The 21780-nt window shown below is 48.6% G+C and overlaps 1 protein-coding gene across 7 annotated transcripts in view; it reads left to right on the forward strand.

The window, feature by feature from the left end:
• Positions 1-21780, forward strand: part of DGKG (diacylglycerol kinase gamma) — a 198401-nt gene that overhangs the window by 83965 nt on the left and 92656 nt on the right. For 4 of the 7 annotated variants that reach the window (XM_026007323.2, XM_026007324.2, XM_072752506.1 and 1 more), the window contains 8 exons: positions 976-1092; positions 2109-2201; positions 3846-3905; positions 6389-6468; positions 7609-7683; positions 10267-10352; positions 15174-15263; positions 17350-17510. In XM_026007323.2, the coding sequence (XP_025863108.1) occupies positions 976-1092; positions 2109-2201; positions 3846-3905; positions 6389-6468; positions 7609-7683; positions 10267-10352; positions 15174-15263; positions 17350-17510 (762 nt within the window). The remainder of the gene's footprint in view (positions 1-975; positions 1093-2108; positions 2202-3845; positions 3906-6388; positions 6469-7608; positions 7684-10266; positions 10353-15173; positions 15264-17349; positions 17511-21780) is intronic. The other 3 variants (XM_072752511.1, XM_072752509.1, XM_072752508.1) reach the window with 1 other exon arrangement.

Consider the following 21780-nt stretch of genomic DNA (forward strand, 5'->3'; position numbering starts at 1 on the left):
ACACACACACACACACACTGATTTTCCCACCTGCTTCTCAAATTCCTGGGTTGTCCTGGTGGCATTTCCGGGTTAGGAGCAGGTACAGCCAGCCCTCCAGGAAACAGATATGCAAGCCACTGGCTGCTGAACCACACTAATTTCTTTGGATTTTTGTTCTGTTTTCCTTCTAGAATGCTTTTCAACCTTAGCTGCACATTATAATCATAATCATACAGAGTGCTTTAAAATAAACTAATGATGAATCCTGTCTCCAGAGACTCTGGTTCATCTGGTCTGGAGTGAGGGCTGGGCATTAAGACTTCTAGAAGTTCCCAGGTGGTTCTAACAGGCTGAGAGCCACTGGTCTATAGAAGACGGGAGGGGAAAGGGAGTTATCTCTCAGTGGACACCTCTCAAGGGCTAGAACTGTGCCAGAGAGGCTCTTCAAAGGGCACTATCTTTTTTAATCCTCCCAGAAAACCCAGAGGTGGGACTTATCATGCCAATTTCTACAGATGAGGGACCTGAGACTTAGAGAGGTCCAGGAACTGGCAAGGTCACCCTGCTGCAAAGTGGAAGATCAGTGACTCCAACCAGCTCTGTCCGGGTCCCAAGCCCTCTAGTGCTTCCCTGCATTGCGCTGCCTTCCAGAAGAGGGCGCACACAAGCACATCACTCTGCAAGGAGTTCTGCAAGACAGACAGATGGACTGCCAGACAAGATGCTGTTCAGAGGCTTGCTTGCCAGGGTGAATGAGCTATTCAAAGTGCAGGCCTAGTGGCTTTTCGTCTACTTTGATTAGCGTGATGGTGGTTAGGCAGGGAGGGACCAAGTCAGTGCAATTCAGCAAAGCAGCCCCGTGCCCACTAAGTACATCCTCTGAACAGAAAGCGGCCCCTCTGCACCCCCCCAACCCTGTGCTCCTCCCAGGGCCCTGGGCCCTGGGCTGTGGCTCTGCAGCCTTCCCTGGCATCCTTCCCTTCCCTCCTGCAGGTGATGCAGCACGCGTGGGTAGAAGGGAACTCTTCCGTCAAGTGTGACCGGTGCCACAAAAGTATCAAGTGCTACCAGAGCGTCACCGCGCGGCACTGCGTGTGGTGCCGGATGACGGTGGGTTGGCGCGCAGGGTGGCCCTCTTTCTTTTCAGTGTGTTTTTGCTCAAGCTGCAGCCAGGGAGCAGTGGACATCCTGGCAGAGGGCGTGAGCAGAGCTCAGGGAGCAAGACTGGGGGGGCACAGAGCCCCCATTCAGTGCTCTAACGGTGGTTCCAGTGAATCTCCAGGCCGTCCTGAGGGAGGGCAGCCCCGGATCCTGGGGAGTGAGAGCTGCTGGAAAAGAAGCAGACCAGTCCACTGCTTGTGTGGCCAGGCAGCTGTGAGCAGCAAGCCAGACCAGTAACTTTTCCACCTGGGTGTCATCTGGGGCCAAGGGCACAGAGTAGGAGCAGACTTAGACACCAGAGCCCTTGTTCCTCAAGGCATCAGCAGAAGGCACACCCCTTACAGCAGCCCCACTGCCGGGGCCAGAGGCCCGCATCTGCCACTGTCACCACAACAAAGATCCACGTCCCCCCAGGATACCTGAAGCTGCCCATCCTGTCTGCCAAAGCAAACTCTGTGTCATGTCTTGTCCCCTCAACCAGGTATCAGCCTCAAAAAGGATGTGTCTCCACATCAGACTGTGGAGATCAGATCTCTTAGAATGCACAGGTGGAGTTTTGGATTTTACTTCCAGCCTCTTGCAAGTTTGTTCAACAACATCTCCTTCCTTACAGTCTCAGAGCCTAGGGAGCAAATGTCCAAGGGGGTTTCTGGAATCCACATGGCGGTGCCACGCTGCAGGGACCCAGGCCTGCCCATTGACCATTTCACTCTAGCAGTTGTGGACAGCACTCTGTCTCCTTTCTCTGCCTGCAGCCAACGTGGAGCCCCTGACCACATGTGCTCATGCGTACGCACACACTCACACACACACACATACACACATGCACCTGTACTGCCAAAGCCAGCAGTGCATAAGAATTTGGGGGAGCATTGCACAGTTGCCTCCCCAGCAAACCTCTGAACCCTCACACCTGACATTGCCTTGGTCAGTTTCACTCACTGTCATCTTCATTTTTCCTCTAGTTTCACCGCAAATGTGAATTATCAACATTGTGTGATGGTGGGGAACTGAGAGATCATATTTTGCTGCCTACTTCAATATGCCCTGTGACCCGGGTAAGTGCTGCCATCCAGAAGACTCTGGGGCTCTGGTCTCTCTGGGTTCACGTTTCAGATGTAGGCAGCATTCAGAGGCTCACATCCCTCCCTCTGTGGGACTCCTCACAACTCCTAGGACCTCCTCACAACTCCTAGGGTTTGTGTTTTCACTGCAAGTTTGAAAGGTTCTCGCAGTCATCAGATTGTGAGAGAAAACTCCTCTGACTGCCCCCCCCCCCCCCCCGCTGGCTACCTAGCATGCTCTGAAATGGCCCATTGAGGAAAGCAGGTACCTTCCTTCTAGGCACCTTGCCAACGGAGCACAGCTGCAGGAATTTGTCACCACCTGCATGTGGCTAGGCCTCCTGGGCCTCCCTTGTCCCTATCAGCCTGCCTCTTCTGTCTAAACATGAACCTCTCTCTGCCTTGGGGATTCCCACCTAGGTGTCCCCACCCTGTTTAGAGATGAAAGCAGGAAAATTAAAATCCCTTTATCTCCAACTGAAACTTTTTGCCTCTTGTGTTGGAGATGCCTCTGACCAAATACCAAACACCTTAACTGTCCCCTTCTGTCTCCAAGATGTGGCCAAGTCCCATTGATCTCTCCTATCTCACCCTTGACTTGACCAGCTACTTTTTTGTCATGAAATAATTGAAGGAAAAACACTACTTTGGAAAACCAGTTGGCAGTATCTACTGGGTCGGAAATATACTCATTCTGTGACCCAATATACTCTCCTGTGTATCTGCCTGAGAAATATGAGCACTTTTTTACCAAAAGACCTGCATAAGAATGTTCATATTGGTTTTGTTCAGAACAGTCAAAAACTAGAAACCAACTAAATTAAATAACTGCTGACAGCAGGGGTTTGAGGCATCTCCGTGCAATGGAATACTGCATTGCAGTGGGAAAGAGCCGTGCTCAGCCGAAAAAGCATGGACAGGCTCAAAGACACAATGCTGAACAAAAGAGGCAAGACTCAAAAAAAAAAAAAAAAAAAAAGACATTCCCTATGATTTCACTTGTGAAATTCAAAAGCCAGGAGTTATGTACTTGAAGAGACCATAGTTATAAGGGTGTGTGTGTGTGTGTGTGTATGTATATATATATATATATATATATATATATATATATATATATAATCAAGCTGGAGATTGAGATTTGAGCCATATTATATGAAATAAGAATTTTGCCATATTATATGAAATAAAAATTTAAAAATAAATATTGAAAAAAAATAGGACAAACAAAACCAAGAAAAACAACTTATTCACTATCACATCCTTTAGACAGTGCTTACCAGATAAGCCAGATCTAAGACCATGCTTCCCCCAGTTCTAGCTTCTAAATCAACAAAGTAGATTTCTGCCAATTTCAGAATTTCTTCTCACTAAGTCTGTTCCAGGGGCTTGAAGTTAAAGTCAGAGCAAATAATGACAGAGGCCTGGGGAGTCCTAGAGAATCCCAGAGGAGAGCATGGGTTTTTTTGTTTTTTGTTTTTTGTTTTTAGGCTCAAAGCCCCATTTTAAAAAACTCTTCCCCACTCTACACTGGTTTTGTATTGTCTTTCTTTATATTAACTCTTTGTTTTTCTTCTGATCTCTCTCTCTTTTAATTAGGGCATTTAAAAATATATGTTTGTCTTTCCTCTCTTGTCACAGGACAGGCAAGGTGGAAAGTCTGATGGCAGCGCATCAGCCAAGGGTGAACTTGTAATGCAGGTACCTCAGCAAGCCCTAAGTCTGGTCTCTCATTCTAAGTGTGTCCAAGCCTACAGGGAGGACAGGGTTTGGGTTCTAGAGAAACAGATCTCAACATTTGCTTTCTCATATGATCGATTACATAATTACATCACACAAGAGGGACACTTTATTTCCAGCTTGTGGAATTATCTTTGACCACTACACTGTTGGCAAGTGGTGAAATGGGAGGTTGGCTGATCCCATTGCTGGTCAAGTTAACTTTATCATCCTTTTAGGAACAAATTATATAAAACTTACTGAAAATATACAATGGTTTTTCCAAGACTATCAGGCTGTCTCTAGAATGCGATCTGCTAAAACAAAATTAGCCAGATCCAGAAGTTCTTCCTCATCCTTAAATGTCTACTTAGGAATGCATACGTAAGAATTTTTTTAAAGATCTTATTTATTTATTTGAGAGAGCATGAACGGGGTGGGGGGGGAGGTACAGAGGAAGAGGGAGAGGAATGATATACTCCCCACTAAGCAAGGAGCCTGATGCAGGGCTCCACTCAAGGCCCAGTCCCAGGATCCTGAGATCATGACCTGAGCTGACGTCACACGCTTAACCAACCGAGCCACCCAGGCACCCCTTAACTATTCATTTTTTCACTTGAGTTCACCAAATAAGAGTATTAGAAAAGGATAGAGAACTAGAGTCTCCTCCTCTGCCTCTGATCCTCATGTTTTCTTGTTTGAAAACATGAGGAGTATCACAATCCCTGCACTGCCCACCTACCAGAGGTGCTCTAAGATTAAATGAGAACATGCAGATTCATGTGTCTTGAAAATTAAAACATAAGCAATAATGATGGAGAAACCATAGTAATATGAAAAAGCTCTAGACACCTATAGAGGCAAAAAGTCAGGTGTAGCGCACGCGCACACACGTGCGCGCGCTATGCAGATATACCTGTTGTTTATAGCTCTCGTCCATCTGGCTATCCTGCATATATTTTGATTGGGAGTGTACTCATGCCAAATGGATTGTTAAATATTTTGATTATCATTCCCAGAGATAAAGAATTACCCCTCAGGCTCCAAGGTGCTTCTGGGTGTCACACAGTCAGTCACCCTGTGACTGATGAGAAAAATTCTTAAAAAATCATAAAGAATGCTGCTGTCCTATTCAAACAACATGGTGCTGTGTTTGCTGAAATTTTAGCTTGAGATCTGGAAAGGCAAGCATCATATATTGAATATGGAATACAGCTGCATCTCCATATTGGCCTGTCCTTCAGCTGGATTCACAAGTGTTTCTTAAGTACCCACTCCTAGATCTGGTGTCATGGGGCATTGGATAGGAGGGTTATACGCACACCTGCCCTGCTCCTGGGGCACTTAAAATCCAATTGATATTTTGAGACATTTACCTAAGAAAACATAAAATCCACACGAATGGACAACAAAAGAAACCCAGAAGATATTCCATATTTTAACATGCAATGGTTTCAGTTGCAATGACCCAGGAAAGCTTAGAGGAAGTAGGTCTTGAGTTGGGCCCTGAAAATGAGACATCCTTTTTAAGAGATTGCAGAGAAGGAAATGGACTCTTCGGGGCATAAAGGAGGACAAGAAACCACTGTGAGCAGTCTCCCAGGGTGGAAAGGCAGGGGACACACTCAGTGGAGGGTTGGAACCAGGCTTGGCTGGGACTGCCACAGGGATAGCATTTAAGAGGCAACCAGAGATTGAGGCTATGCTAAAATGCCTTGGAAGCCAGGTTAGGAGATTTAGATTTATCCTCTGGGCAACAAGGTGTCATTAAAGGTTTCTGAGTGGAAGTGGCATGACTGATGTCCTGGGAAGGAACTGCACACAGGCCTTAACCGAGGCGGGAAAGGCCCGAGTGCTGTGGGTACCATGGCAAGTGCCAGAGATAAAGGGACATCCAGGGAGATATTTGGCAGGACAGGGTCTTCCCTAGATGACTAGCCAAATGATAATAGTGTGTTTAAGAGAAGCAGTGAACCAGGACAGAAGACCAGTTCTGTGGGGACAGAAGGGGTCAGGTTTGGGCATGTGAGTTTGCAGTGATGGTAAGATGTCTGGTTGAAGGTATCCATTGAACAGTGAGAATGTGGAACCAGGGCTCAAGAGAAAAACTAGGGCTGGAAATGTGGATTTAGAAGGTGCTGTGGAAGTGCTGGTTAGCTCCATGAGTATTATTTTATTCGCATATATGACCTGAAGACCATAACTTCCAAAAGTATATTCAGTTGTATCCTCACAAAGCATAATCTTGTGCTTATAGTGGATGCCTGGTCGGCTCAGTGGGTGAACATGCGACTCTTGATCTCGGGGATCATGAGTTCAAGCCCGGTGGTGGGCATTGTGCTTACTGAAAAAAAATTATGTATATGATCTTGTGCTTATAGCTACAATACCACACCATTGTTGAATGATTTGATTTGAAGCTATGGTACCATCTCTGATTCCAGACTCTTCTTTTACCTTTTAAGTATAAGATCATCCCCACCCCGGGTACCCACCCCCTGCTGGTCTTGGTGAACCCCAAGAGTGGAGGGAGACAAGGAGAAAGGTATGTTCTTTTCTTTTTCAAAATGGAGAGGCTGAGACAAGTTTAGTCAGGTTTTTTCTTCCCCTCCACAGGGTGGACAGCAGAGATAGGCAGATCGGGGTTCCAGCCCAGCCCTACCCCCTTACCACTTTATGACCTGGTTCTACAGACTGCTTAACATCCTTGTGCTATGGTTTCCTTTGCTCCTCTCATAGCTCCATTGTGAGGATTAAAGCAGACACGTGCTTAGCCCAGGGCCCATCTATTATGGCTCCCAAGGTTGGACCAGGTTCTGAGACACCAATTTCTTTCCCAGCCTCGAACATCCTTTCTTGATTTAAGAGGTCTGGCAGGACTCATCTGATTGGGACCTCCTGGCCTGCCCAGCTCCTGAAAAAGCAGGGCACTACTTCATCAGTGAAGGAAATGCCCAGTCTCCTGGAAACAGTGGGGGAGTGGGAGGAGAGAGGGAGAACTGGTGAAGCAGCTCTGCCTCCCCATCCTGTTCAGCTCAGGGTAACGGACAGACAATGCAGTATTCTGGAATCCAGGTTTACAAAATAATAAGTAGGGTCAAAGCGAGAACTATGAGACCCCCCCCCCAACCCTTATCCAAGGGGCAGGGCGCCCCTCATGAACTGACCTGATGAGCCTCAAGCCAGAACCTTGAAACCAAGCCTAGAGGTGGTCACTGCCCCCAGCCTTCCCCTGCCCAGCCCCACCTCCTGCAATTACCTCCTGATCCCAGGATTTGGCGGGTCTTTCCATAGAGGGTTCCTTGATACCTTTGTGTAGTCCACAAAGAGCAGAATCATACTACTTAGAACATATGGAATGTTTAGGAGAAGGACAAAGCTTTAGGAGAATAGAAGCTTTATTCTCTGCAAGGGAGGAGAGTCCTGGGGTTGAATTCTACAGTCTTGGATGGTGGGGAGGCCTTGAGCCAGGACATGAGGGTGTGAATGATGCCAGCTGGACCCAGGACTTTAGGTCTGCAGGGCCTGTGTGCATGTGTGCAGTCTTTTCCCCTCTTGGGTTTAAAGGGACCCAGATTCCCACCACTGGTGGGCTCCAGAGGGGTTTGTCCTACTGTGACTTCTCACAATGACATTCTCCTTCTCTGTCTCTTTCTCTCCCTCTTCCTTTTTTTTTTTCCCATAGAATTCTTCGGAAATTCCACTATCTGCTCAACCCCAAACAAGTTTTCAACCTGGACAATGGGGGTCCTACTCCAGGGTATGGAGAAATAATTGTTACTTATCTCTCCTCCTGCCACTTTTATCTGAAGAAGATAACCTTTCATTGGTCACCCTTCTTGTCTCTTTTATCTATGGACTTATCCTTCCTGCCATTTTACTCTCTCTGTCTTGTTTTCCTCACATCTACTCTTACTCGCTCCTGGGGATATTCAAGAACACCCCTTGCGGCTAACTCTGGGAAGTAGTCTCCTGAATCTCACCCTGGAAAAAGTTGTCGTTTTTCTGTAAAAGAGAAAAAACACATATGTGCCATCCATTTGATTGACAGGAAGAGCGGGCTGGTAAATTATGTGAACTTGTCTGCAAGGCTGTATTAGCCGGTGTCTTTATACTGAGTCATCAGAGAGCAGGAAAGAGTCTTCCTATCGCTGTCAGCAGTTCGGAAATCTATAACAGCTGACTCAGAGTTCTGCTTCGTGTTCTGTTGGGGAGCATTTTAGGTTGGAGGCAATTGGTTATTTAATGACATCACTTTTTTTTTCCAGGATTATCCAATTTAGAGGTTGTTAAGCTGCCCCTGGCCCTTCTGCACTGGACCTATTGGCTGTTCCACTGCCTATTAGAGCAGAATAGTGAGGGGAGGAGGCAGGCAGCCCCTCTGCAGCCTGCCTGCCGGTCTGGTGGGAGAAGCTGGGCCCGGTGGTAGCATTAATGGGATGGCTGTGAGTCCCTGTAATCAGAGGCCACTTGAGCACTGGGGCTGGAAGGCACCCAGACTGGGCTTCTTACCAGACAGAGCTGGTGCGCTAGAGACATCTGCTGGCCAGCCCGCGCCTGGCTATTGCAGGCCAGGTTTTCAGATCTGTGCACACTGGGCTGGGCTTCCCAGCACCTATCTACTTTGCCCAACCTCCTAATCTGCAGTTTCTGGGCTCAGTTCAGCAAGACCTTTGGTGGGTGGGGGCAGGGGAAGGGACTGTGGTAAGGAGTACAAAAAGGCATTATGTCCCAGTCCGTTGTTTGACACAAAGCTGTTATGTATATGGCTGCGATGGTGCAAGACCCAGTGAAAAAGAGAAACATGAGTACAGGACCAGCACGCCTGCCATGACCTCTGAGTTCAAAACAGAGCCCACCTCTGCTGCTCTGGGTGTCATCAAAGTCATCATGATTACAGTTACTTCCCTGTTAAGACCCGTGACTGAATGGCGACCTGCAAGTACCTTTACCAGCCCCCTCTCTTTCAGGGCGTTGAGATACTTGAATGCCATTCTCTAGCTTAACCTCATTCATCCTAAATTGTTTTTGTCCTATAGGGCAAGCCTGGTGGCTACTTCCAGGACTGCTGAGCCCTGAGTGTCTTTGCTGTCTCAGTCTATAACCAGGCAGCCTGTCTAGTGGAAAGGAATCTCCATTCAGAATTCACTTCCTATAGGAGAGTAGAGTTCTGCAAGAGTCCAGGAGAGGAGGAAATGTTACTTTGCCCACGTGTGCATCAGTGACTCAGAAAGCCCCAGGGGTCTTCTCAGACCACCAGGCTAGACAAAGGCGAACCCCAGAGCTTCAGCTTCCTATGTCCCAACCCAGGGTGTTGACAGGTCACATTTGTTCTACAGCAGAGATTTTTGTCCTTTTTGTACCAGAAACCCATTTGTCAGCTTGATGAAGCTGATGGGGCACTTCTCAGAATTTTTCTCAATGTGTAAAGGGAAATATATAGGATCACCAGGGAAACTAATTATATTGAAAAGACAGTTATCAAAATATTAAAAACACAAACATTGTGAGATAGGAATATATGTGATTTACTAACCATGTTTGGTAAGATCCAGAGGCAGGTCTGATAACTACTGTTAATTAATAGCAGTGATGGGCATCAGTGATAATATGGGGCAGCTGCCACAATTGTGATAAAACATGAAAATACCTGTGATTTTGATTTCTAACAAAGTCATAGAAATTGTTCATACCTCTATGATGTGTTGCCCAGTTCCATAATTGGAGAGGCTAAATCTCACTTAGAGCTGAGAGAAGAGAAGAATGTAACATCTTCTCCTCCCAGGTTCTTGGTCCTCTGGATTCTGTTTAGCGATCCCTTAGAGATTTGTCGGGCCCCTGGTTAAGAACCTTGCTCTAAAGGGTGAAGGCTTCGGAGGGGAGATGATGCTTCCTCTGCTCAGGTCTGGACTTACAGGACAGTGGGATGAAGATCTGGCTAGTTCACTGCATCTGACTTAAAAGGAGAGTTTGTGAAGACAGAGCAGGGGAGCCAGGGAGGAGTCAGAATGTGGGGGGTTAGTTGTATTGGTGCCCAGAGAGGCTCACTGTGGCCTCCTCTGCACAAATAGTGGAGAATTTCTAGAAAAACATTTTCTGTTTATGTTGAATGTTGAGTCAGCTTCTCCTTGTACAAGGATGGCTCCTCGGGATTCTTCTCTGTACTCTAGTGGCACTGCTTCCTTAGTAAGTTCCACCTTTAGAACACTTGTGATCCTTTCAACCCCAAAAGGAGTCAGGGCTGTAACATACTCCCAGGGAATAGGGGGGACACTGACTCAAACAGTACCAAATGTCAGCCACAATCTAGTCAATAAGACCATTTTGGCCTTTTACTTCCCAGATTGAACTTTTTCCGTGATACTCCAGACTTCCGTGTTTTAGCCTGCGGAGGAGATGGGACAGTTGGCTGGATTTTGGATTGCATTGGTAAGAATGGGCTGGGAGGGGCTTTAGGGTTTATTTATAATAAGTATATTTAAAGTCAGAGGAAGGCAATCACAAGAAAGAGAAATGGAGCCATGTCTTGTTCATCCTTGTTTCCATGCTTGGACCATTGCTTGACTACATATCTACTTTGAGTGGAAAAAAGAAATGGAAGGATTCCCACAGGTACAGGTATAACTGTTTAATTTTTTTAAGATTTTATTTATTTGAGGGATAGAGAGATGGGTGCGGGGGTGGGGATAGGGAGAAGCAGATTCCCTGCTGAGCCCCTGGGCCTGGGCCTGGGATCATGACCCCAGCAGAAGGCAGAAGGCAGATGCTTAACTGACTGAGCTACCCAGGCACCCCCAGGTGTAACAGTTTAGTCTCAGGCTTTGCCTCATAATTATCTGTTATGGCCAGGGTTTGGGCAGTGGCTGGACAGGCCAGTTTGGGGAGCTGCAGGGGAGAAGGGCAGGACCGGGACTCCAAGCAGATCCAGGGTAGTGGATAAACGCCGGAGAATTAAGCATAGGTGCAAGTCATCGCCTTGAGATGAGTCCCTGAGCCTGAGTCCAGAAAGCACATCTAGAAAGTGCAGATCAGTACACGTGAAGAAGGATCACACTGGGCTGTGTCTAGTAGGCTTAGATCAGAAGAGCAGTGGGGAGGGCCCAGGCTGGGAATCAGGAGGCCTGGGTTTCATTCTAGCTCTGCTTGGATCTGTGGGTCCTTGGACATCTCATCCCCCATAAATGATGGAGACTAACTCTGGAATTGCCTGTCACTACTCCCACAAATACTACCTGTAAACATCCATGTGCCATGCCCTTCTCCAGGCACTGGAGATGCTGTGGGGAACAAACACATAGAAATCCCACCCTTGAGGAGCTTCCTTTTTAGAGGCAGGAGACAGGCAATCAACAACAACAACAACAAAAAAGGGAAACATAAAACATAATCAAGATACAGCAGGGAAGGAGCAGGGTGGGTAGGGCTGGGGGTGGTCTAGACCCAGTGTTTGGGGAAGACCTCGCAGAGCGGATGATGTTTGTGTGAAGACCTGGAAGAGAGGTGAGCCATGTGATACCCGAGGAAAGAGGAGTTCTGGCAGAAGGAGCAGCAGATACAAAGGCCCTGAGGTAGGAGCAGACCAGGCTGCTGAAGGCAGCAGGAGGGCTGCAGAGTGCGCTTGGAGCAAGGTGCAGGAGCGGAGGGAGAGAGAGGATGAAGCAGAGTGCAGGGCCAGGTCACAGGAGACAGTACGGCTTCCATACAGGAAAGGTCCCGAGGTGCTGCATAGTTTGGAGCAGAGGAAGGACACAACGGATCGTGAGCAAAGGGCAGAAGGCTCTTGCAGTAATCCAAGTGACAGGTGACCAAGGCATGGACAACAGGAGGCTCAGAGGAGGTGATAAGGAGTACTCGGCTTCTGGATATTGGTTGAAGGTGGAGCCAACAGGATGAGAGGAAGAGAGGAGTCAGGGTGGTCATCGGCAGACCCTGACCAGAACGGGGCAGGCTGCGCCCATGGGAGTCGTAAGCAGCCCGTCACGAGGGGTGGGACCACGCCCGGCACACCTGCCACCTTCTGCTCCACAGGCGCTTCGGTTGCCATGGACACAGCCCTGCCAGGCAGCCACCCACACTCTCCTGTCACCTCCAGCTCAGGAGTTGTTTGTGGGCGGAGGGGAGGCATCCTCTGGGAGCCCAGAGGAAGAGCTGATCAGCAGAGGCTGGGTGGCTGCAGGCCTGGGAGGTGCTCACGTGGTTCCCTCTCCATCACGAAGGAGAATGTAGGCTTTGGTGGTTTTATAAAATTCATCTGCAGAAAACACAGGGGAAAGGAAATGCCCAAAACTGAAAGAAGAAAGGTCACGTGACAGGCTGGCAGCCTGAGAGAGAAAACAGTAGTGAAAGGAATAACTGCATGATGTTCATTCACTCATTTGGGAATGTTTATTTTTTTTAAGATTTTATTTATTTATTCATGAGAGACACAGAGAGGCAGAGACACAGGCAGAGGGAGAAGGAGGCTCCCTGTGGGGAGCCCAATGTGGGACTCAATCCCAGGATCATGCCCTGAGCCAAAGGCATATGCTCAACTGCTGAGCCACCCTGGCGTCCCCATTCGGGAATGTTTAAAGCAATTATTCAGTGTCCTCTGGCACCCAATTTTGGTCCCCTCACTGATCTGTTTATGCTGTACAACCAGAGCAGTCTTTCCTGAATGTCAGTGCATTCGTGGTGTGCATAAAGCATATCCATGGCTTCCCATTATTCTTAGGATATAGACAGAAACCTTTCAAATGACCTATAAGATACTGGTGCTCTAGGAGCTGCCCACCCTTCTAGCCCTACTTCATTCCTCCAGTCCTCTCCCTCTAAACTCTGGCCACCCAGTCCCTCTCTCAGACTCTTAAATATACCAGTTGCCCTTCTGCCACAGGGCCTTTGCACAAGTGGTTCCTCCTGTCTGGTATGCTCCCTGGCCATTCCCTTGGTCAACTTCTACGTCAGATCTCTGCCAAAGCGTGGCTACCTCAGAGGAGCCTGCCCTGACACCCAGCCTCAGTCACTTTATTATATGATCCCACTTCTTGTCTTTCCAGTAGGAATTTGAAATTATGCATCATTTATAGAAGACTTTATTAATATCTTTCTCTCCCTCACATTTGTAAGCACCATGAGAGCCTGTGTCATGGCACTTTGACCCACTATTAAATGAGTCACAGTACCTAACACAGCACCTGGCACATAGTAGGCCTTCAGCAAACGTGTACAGAGACACTGGGGTGAATGAGATATAGTTCCCCCAGGGAGGTTACAGCGCATTCAGAGAACAAACGAGCCATCAATTCCAAGAGTCAATGATAACATCGTCCCTGGTGCTAAAAAGAAACACACTGGAGGGGTACCTGGGTGGCTCAGTGGTTGAGCATCTGCCTTTGGCTCAGGTCGTGATCCTGGGGTCCTGAGATCGAGTCCCACATCAGGCTCCCTGCATGGAGCCTGCTTCTCCCTCTGCTAGAAAGAAAGAAAGAAAAAGAAAGAAAGAAAGAAAGAAAGAAAGAAAGAAAGAAAAGAAAGAAAGAAAGAAAGAAAGAAAGAAAGAAAGAAAGAAAGAAAGAAAAGAAAGAAACACACTGGAAAGGAACCTGGCCTAGACTCAGGCAACCAGGGAGGGCCTCCCAGAGGCAGCACCTAAGCAACCGAGAACTTGTGACTTAAGGGACTGAAAATACTTCAGCATGGTTGACATGTCAAGCCGTGGGAGGCTAGAGCAGAAGACAGTGCCCACTGCCATGCTAGAGATGATGGGAGCCAAGACAGAGGGAAAGGGACCACCCGCCTTGGAAGGTGAAGGACCATTAGGGGGAACTGAGGCTGGGAAGGCAAGGAGGAGGCGGTGGCTTCAATACCAGGGGGAAGGAATCATGTACCTGAGCTCGGGCATCGCCACTGGAATAGCTAGAAGAGGTTGCTGAGAAATCAACTACGGAAACAGCACGTGGAAACTGATGTGTGAATGGATGCGGGGTGCGGGAGAGGGAGCAACCTAGGACGACGTCCAGGTCTCCAGCCTCAACGCCATGAAGATGGCCTGCGTGTTGAGATGGAGACCACGGAAGGAGCCGACTTACGGCAACAGGTGCCTTCCAGGCAAAGGGAGCCCCGTGCACAAAGGCAGGGAGGCAGAAATGCAGACCACACGTACTGGGAACAGTGACGGAGCCCATTGCCTTGCTCTGTCCACCATCATCGTAAACCTCCTGGTGGTGATCTCAGCCCCGGGCCTTGCCTGAGCTCAGCCACCTGTGGCACCAGCCAGACAACCCCGGGGACGTGTGAGCGCCCCTTCAGCTGGGGCAGCCCTCGCTCTCACTCTGGGATTCCTGCATCACCCCTCCGCCCACCTGCCCGCCTGAGTCAGCATCACTCCCCTCCCAGGCACCAGCTGTGCTGCAGGGTGTGTCAGTGGCGCCCCCTGGAGCCCAGCGGGTGCCCGTACTGGTCCCACCTTTCTCCGAGCGTCCAGACCAGCGTGTCACTGGAGATGCGCAACCAGGTGACCCCATGCGTGTTCTGCTGCGCTTTCTGCAGTGCTTCAGTCTGATGCTTCCTCACAAGCCACATGGGAGATGAGGTTGAGAATTGTGGATTTGCGAGCCTAGGGGGTGGGGGGAGTGACGAACTGGTACCTGGGTGCCAAATAACACCTTGAGGTTTTGTTTGCTCCACACAGTATTATTTTTAAGCTTTGAACCTGAATGACAATTAGTCGAGACAGCTCCAGTTTCCCAAATGCCCCACTGTGCCCTGATTTCTCAGGCCCACCTGTGCTACCCACCGTGCAACTGCCTGCCCCTGAGGCAAGGAGGAGCCTGGGCCTGGGACCACAGATCTGGATTTGGATCCTGACTCCAGACTTACTTTCCCCCCGGGGAAACTCACTTTTGTCATCTATGAGGGGAATAATCATAACCCTGCAGAGTTGGTGTGAGGGACAAAGGGAGAAAGCGTTAGCTATGATCACAAACTAATGCTTTCGGGGTGTATGCCATCACCCCTAAGGAAAGAATTTGGATGAAATGAGGATAAGCAGGTGCAAGTTATGGGGAGAGAGAGCTCAATATGAAAGAAGCCTTCGTTCCCACAGTGGAAGGTTCAGCTGTAGGAAATAGTGTGCTCTCCATCACGGGAGCTCTTCAAACTAAGAATGCCATGAAGGGGTTTTAAGCATCAGATCAGGGATAATTAAGTAACCCACAGGTTCCGTAATCTGGTGCCATATGGTTTTCTCTTCTTCTGCATGGGTTACAGATAAGGCCAACTTCGCAAAGCATCCGCCAGTGGCTGTCCTGCCTCTTGGAACGGGAAATGACCTGGCCCGCTGTCTCCGCTGGGGAGGAGGTGAGTCCGCATGCCAGGGGCACTGCCCTGGGGGGCAGGCACACCAGTCTCCAGGGATGCTCTGCAGGACCAGGCTGGACTTCCCTTTTATGAATTACATTCCAGAGTCTTATCTACTTGCTTTGATGAATTACATTCCAGAGTCCTATCTACTCCATGACCATTCATTCCCGTGCCCTCCCAATCTTGCTATTTCCTATGATCCTGAAACTAGCAGCCTAGAGCCTACCTACCCCAGCAGAACATAGCACTAGGGTAGTCTCTCTCTCCCCCCACAGTGCTCACTCTAGGAGGGGCTCACTTAGGTGTTTTCTGAATAAAATTCTCTCCTCTCCAACTTACTGCTCTTCTTCTGAATTAGGACTCAGAGTACAAACTGAAAAGCTACACTGCCAGGTAGTAGAGGCATCCAAGCCATCATAGGCCCCCATGGCCATTGGCCCTCATGTTGAAATCCCCCTGTGGGGGATCTCCCAGTGGTGACCAGCTTACAGGACAAGGGGCAGGAGGTAAGGAGAGCTCTGCAAACTGCAACTGCTCCCATGGAGCTGGGAATGCTCCAGAGAGTAGAAGAGGTCGGGGCAGCACATGGAAGGGACAGAGAAGTCTGGCAGGCAGAACTGGGATGGGATTCCAGATGGCTGATCGATTCAGAGAAGATTCAAGACCAGCTCAGGCAGTGGTCAGTATTCAGAGATGGGTTCATGCCTGGTGGCAAGAGCGGAGGGAGCAGGAGCCAGCCCCAGAAGGAAGCTGGCAGGAACAGATGTCCTTGGCCCCACACTGATGCTAGGGAAGCACCCTGTGTTCAAGAGGAACAAGCAGAGTGCAGCCCCATGCGCTGCGCATCTAGGAAGCATGGCTGGGCACGAGTTTCATGCAGGAAGCCCAGGTCTGTGCTCCCAGAGAGCCTCAAGGCTCTCAGCTACACAGTTGCTACCACTGCTATCTTGCGAGGCATCCCCAAGGAGCTGACCAGACTAACAACTCGAAAGTACTCTTCAAGGTTGCCCTAAAGGTAAGCAGGAACGTGGGAGTGTTGTCGGAAAGAAAAGACGGTCTCTCCCACTAACCTCTCATGGCTTACGGTTCACTTTCTGTGCTGCTCTTCTATTGCTGCATAACAAATTATCATAAATGTCGAGGCTTATGACATCCATTTGTTCGCTCACAGTCCTGTCGCGCAGGAGGCCTGAAACAGTGTGGCTGGGTTCTCCGCTCTGGGCCTCACAGCCTGAAATGAGGATGTTGGACAGGCTGTGCTCTTCTCTGTGCTCTTCTCTGGAGTCTCTGGAGGCAGAATTTGCTACGACGCTCATTCAGCTTGTTGGCAAAATTCAGGCCTTTGTGGTTTTGGGCCGGAAGTCCCTGTTTCCTCGCTGGGACCACTGTCAAATCCTCGAGCCTTCCTTTTTCCTTGACAGATGGATCCCTCCATCTTCAAAGCCAGCAGTAGAGAATCTCCCTCACCTGAAATCCCTCTCAAGCTTTGAATTTAATTCTTAAGGAAAAGCCCAGTCCTTTCCAAGGACTCAGCCGATTAGGTCAGATCCACTCAGATGACCGCCCTTGCTTAAAGTCAGCTGTGCCATATAGCATAGCCAGTCATGACAGTGATGGGGCTATCTTATTTAGAAGTCCTGGGAATTGCAGGGTGTATGCCCCCAGGGGTTGGGGCACGGATAGTGAGACCATCCTAAAATGCCGCCTACCACACTGTCCATCTCCGACATGACACAGTCCTGGAACGGATCTTTTGTTCCGTGGCATGGAACTTTCGAGCCACCCAGCCCACCAATTCTCTAGGGCTTGCTTTGGCTACATAGGCCTGCTCACCTTTGGCCAGCCCCCAACCCTATCTCCCACTACTTTGGCTTCCAAGTCTCCCAGCTTTTTTCTGATTACACCCTAATGTCCTCTCCTTCTCCATGGCTCAGGGAACCTAAGTGTCTGTGGCCCCCAAGACACACTGGGGTGTCTTGTGGTCACAGATGCCCACAGAGTTCCTGTCCCCAATAGCTGACTGTACATCAGAAACAACTTAGCCTTTCTGCCCTGAGGTCAAATGTAATGCCGTGTTCCACAGGTTATGAAGGGGGCAGCTTAACAAAAATCCTGAAGGACATCGAGCAGAGCCCCTTGGTGATGCTAGACCGCTGGCATCTGGAAGTCATCCCTAGAGAGGAGGTGGAGAATGGGGACCAGGTCCCGTACAACATCATGAACAACTATTTCTCCATTGGTGTGGTGAGTTGGTCAAGGATTGCCTTTCTGCATGGAAGAGAAATGTCTGGGTGGGCAGAAAAGTTCTGGTCCTTCATTGTCCCCCCCCCCCCCCGGGTCTCTACTCTTCACCTCTCCCAGCTGCCCCCAGTCTTGACTTGGGTCCGAGCATCCTTGCATCTGGCCTGGGCACGGCCATCCTGAATGTACCCAACCCTGACCCTAGGTTATGGAGCAAATTCCTTCCCCTATAATTTTAACTAACACAAGAAAATAAGAATTTTTTTTTAAAAACCGATTTCCCCTTTGGGTAATTTGAAACAGTTTAAAAGAAGTAACACCAAGAAATAACCACAGGACAAAGTCAGGAAAAGACTCTCATGTGAGCTTCCAGAGTTGAGAATTCCTATCCTCCGAGGAGGGCCCCTCCGTGTCTGAGGGTTCTAAGCCAGCTAAGTTAGCTGTCAGAACTCCTTGTCTCCTGTTCTCTCCCCTCATGTCAGCTGGATTCCCTACAATCCAGGTGTTCATGAACCTCTGGGGGTGTCTCCTCCCAGCTGACCCCTTAGCTGAGCGCCATGCTCATCAGTGGTGCTTCCACAGCCTTCTTCATTCACTTCATCAGTGTACTCTCTGTATTTGATTGAAGAGATTGGTTCACTGTGCCCATTTAACACCCCCAACACACACACACTCATCACACACCCAACACACATATCCTCTACACACATATACCCAACACACACACATATAACACACACCCTTAACACATACCTCTACACACATATATCCAACACACAACACAGACACACACAAAGCACAAGGACAGTGCCACATTCCTGTTTCTTCCTCCAGGCCCCAGCACATTGAGCATAACTCAGTTTTACTGAACTCAGCTTCTGATCCAAAGAGGACTGTGTGGACACTCTCTCAAACTGTTGAGAATGGAATCAGGGAGAAAAGAGATCCATCCACTCCATAGATAGAGCTGGGGTTCAGGAGGGGGATGCAACAAAGGCACTAGCATTTATTGAGCATCAACTGTGTGCTCTCCACTATGCTAAACCTTACATATTGCAGTCTTGCAGGAATCATTGTCCCCACAGTCTCCATTTTATAGACAGGACCTCAGGACCCTTGATGAGTGAGGGCAGGAACTGAAGACACAGACACACTGTGCCTTACAGTCTTTCCTCTCTGTTTCCCTGTCTTTAGAATTATGCTGTCCAGTTTCAGATCCATAGGAGTCCCTGCAAACCAACCATCCAGACCCAGATTGTGTGATAGCTGCTCTTGTCAACCATCCTCACCTGTGCCTCTTTTGAAAAATTTGGTGACTTAAAAAGGAAAATGAAATAGGAGGGGAATTGATAGGTAGCTTAAGGGAAGAGCCAGTGTGAGGAAAGGTGGTTTTTTAACAAAAAGACTAGAGGAATATCTGGTGGCTCAGTCGGTTGGGTATCCAACCCTGAGTTTCAATTCAGGTCATGATCTTGGGGTCGTAAGATCAAGCCCTGAGTCAGCTCCATACTCAGTGCAAAGTCTGCTTGAGACTCTCTCCTTCTTCCTCTCCCTCTGCCCCTCCCCGCTGTCCTTGCTCACATACATGCACTCTCTCTCTGAAACCAATAAAATCTTTAACAAAACCTTTAATAAGAAGACTAGAAGAAGAACCATGGAAGAGGGAAGGATGTTTTAAAATACCGTAAATTTACAAAATTTAAAACTTACCATATTTGTAGGTATTTTCTTGATTCTTACAACAACATCAAAGGGCAGTATTCTCTCCATTTTGTAGGTGAGGAAACAAAGAGTCAGAAGGAGGGATTTGCCATCATTTTTCTGGCTCCTGAGCCAGCACTGTTTTTCTATTACTGCAGCAGAAGACAGAAGCATCGCTGAGCCAACAGTCAGGGTCTGACAGGATGGGGGATTAGACTAGCAGCATATTTAGGGTCCCTGTGCCTTATCTGGTTTATCCCCCCAGCTCACCTGGCCTCCACTAAGGGAGACCCCTCTCCCTAGCTTCTTCCAGCTGCCCCCCTCCAGAGGGGAGATAAACCATAGTATAGCTTGCTAGCATGTATTGAGTACCTGCTGTACACTAGACACAGGTGCCCTATTGGTAGGTATAGACCTTATCCTTTTGTATTTTGTCAGGAGGAACTGTAGCTCAGAACAGTACAGAGCCGGGTCTCAGCTGGTGAGGGGTGGAGCTGAGAACCACTAGTGTCCAGCTCCAGAAGCCCCTGAGCTGTGGACTCTGAGCCACGTGGCCTCTGCACAGCCCCTCCGTCTTCAAATGCTTTCCTTCCTAGCAGCACTGATGGGGGGAGGGGAGAGGGAGGGAATCTCAACATTTAGTGTGTGATGGCTCACCTATGCCCTTTGTCAGAGATGCAAATTCCACCCCCATGACAGATCTTGGTTTGTATTCTGATTCAGTTGGTCTGGGAAAGGTCTGGGAGTTTGCACTTTTAACAGGCCTCTGAGATCATTCTGATGTGGATGACCCCAACCAATTCTTCAGCAAATGATAGCCCATCAGAACAGTAAAGAATGGTCAAAGGAGATGGTCCTACACAGGAGCAGAAGCCAAAACTGAACTAGATGAAGGAGAAAAATGATAGAGAGGAGAGGATGAAGACCCTATAAGCAGCCAGAAGGAAGGGAGAGCTGATAGCAGGGCTGGGTGCCCTGTCTGGGAACTTCTAGATGGCAGCTTACAGCCATGGCTGCCTTCAGAGGCTTTGGCCCCACATCTTCTCTTTCTTGACACCCTCAGCTCTGGCTGCCAGAATGTGATTCTTGTTACCTCTCGTCTGTCTCTACACAGTGCCATATGCAAAAAGTTTCACTCACTTTGCATTTCCTGACCAGATAGGTAAACACACCAAAAAGGAATAAACAGCCTCACCTTACACAGACCATACCCAAGAGCTGGGATGATCGTGGTTTTAATTCATGCGCGCAAATGTGCAGGTAGGAAGGAAGTTGGGGGACAGGAGGAAGTAAAGGAGACCACCTCATTGTCCCCCAAGGAAAGGCATCCAAACATTCTCCATCACACTTAGTGGTCACGGTGTTTCTGTACCGGAGCTGACTTCGAATAATCCAATCTGTTCATCTTTCAACTTAGAACTTCACAATATCTTTCGCATGATTTTTTTTCATACACCTTTCACTTGTGCGTGTTTAATATTTTATTGCAAAGCAGTGAGGAACCAGGACAGGTTTTTATCTCCTCGGTGTACCCTTAGCCTTCTCTCAATAAAAATGTTTGCAGGGTTTGTATGCTCGCTCTTTAAAAGTTGGAAAGGGAAATTCTTGAGAAAACAAGTAGTCAATACGCAACTCTCACAGAATCTGGGGCTGACATTTGCAGAAGCTCTTCCTCCCTATTTGACCTCCCAGACTTTGTAAGAGGAGAAGTAGGTATGTAAACCAACCAACAGTTTTACTTCCTTGGGATAATTAGAGTCAGACTCCTTTGGCAAAGAGAGTCTTGCAAAGTCTTTGCCTCTTTTTTGGAAGGACCTGGACTATCTTACTGATGTCAGATGTCCGTGGCCTTTCGCATGTATGAAGGTGATGACAGGGACTGCTGCTGTGGTGGCGCTTGGTGGTAACGCGTTTGCCCTGACAAGTTCACCTGGTCCCCTTGGTGCCAGCAGCACCCATGTAATACATGGAGGGATAAACAGGGCAGACCCTCCTGGCCCACTCAGAGAGTGACTGTGGCCCTGCTGTTACCACATTTCCATCACCTACATACATGCTGGCCCTCCACCACTGAAGAGTTGAGAGTTGGCCTTCTCAGTGCCCTATTGGCAGGAGATTTTAAACATAGTCATTCAGGCTGCTACTTCCTCTGGCTTCTCTGGCCTCCTTGTCCCTGCTCTTTATTTTTGGATTTGCAGAAATGTCAGGATGGCCAGGTATCAGTGACAGGAAGTTTGGGACCATGAAATAATTTCTGGGGTATGTGTAACTCCAAATGCCTCAAAGGCTCTGCTTTCACTGAGCCTCCACAGGAGGAGTGAACAGCTAATCCCTTGATTCAATGAAATCTATTTCTGATACTAGGGGAACCCAGGGGCCAGGGAGAGGCCACAGTCACATTAAGCTGCACACCATTCTCCACCTTCTGATTGTACTTCTCAGGCTTTTCCAGCTAAGTGTCCACGGTGATGAGCCCCCTACTGATAGGGAATTTACCAAAAAGTTAACCATTTTCGCTGCAACTTTTTGGATGCCCTCTGGGTCAAGTTCTTGTCTGTCACCTGTGAAAACC

This window comes from Vulpes vulpes, chromosome 3 (genome assembly GCF_048418805.1).
Source record: "Vulpes vulpes isolate BD-2025 chromosome 3, VulVul3, whole genome shotgun sequence".
In the NCBI taxonomy this organism is placed as follows: Eukaryota; Metazoa; Chordata; class Mammalia; order Carnivora; family Canidae; genus Vulpes; species Vulpes vulpes.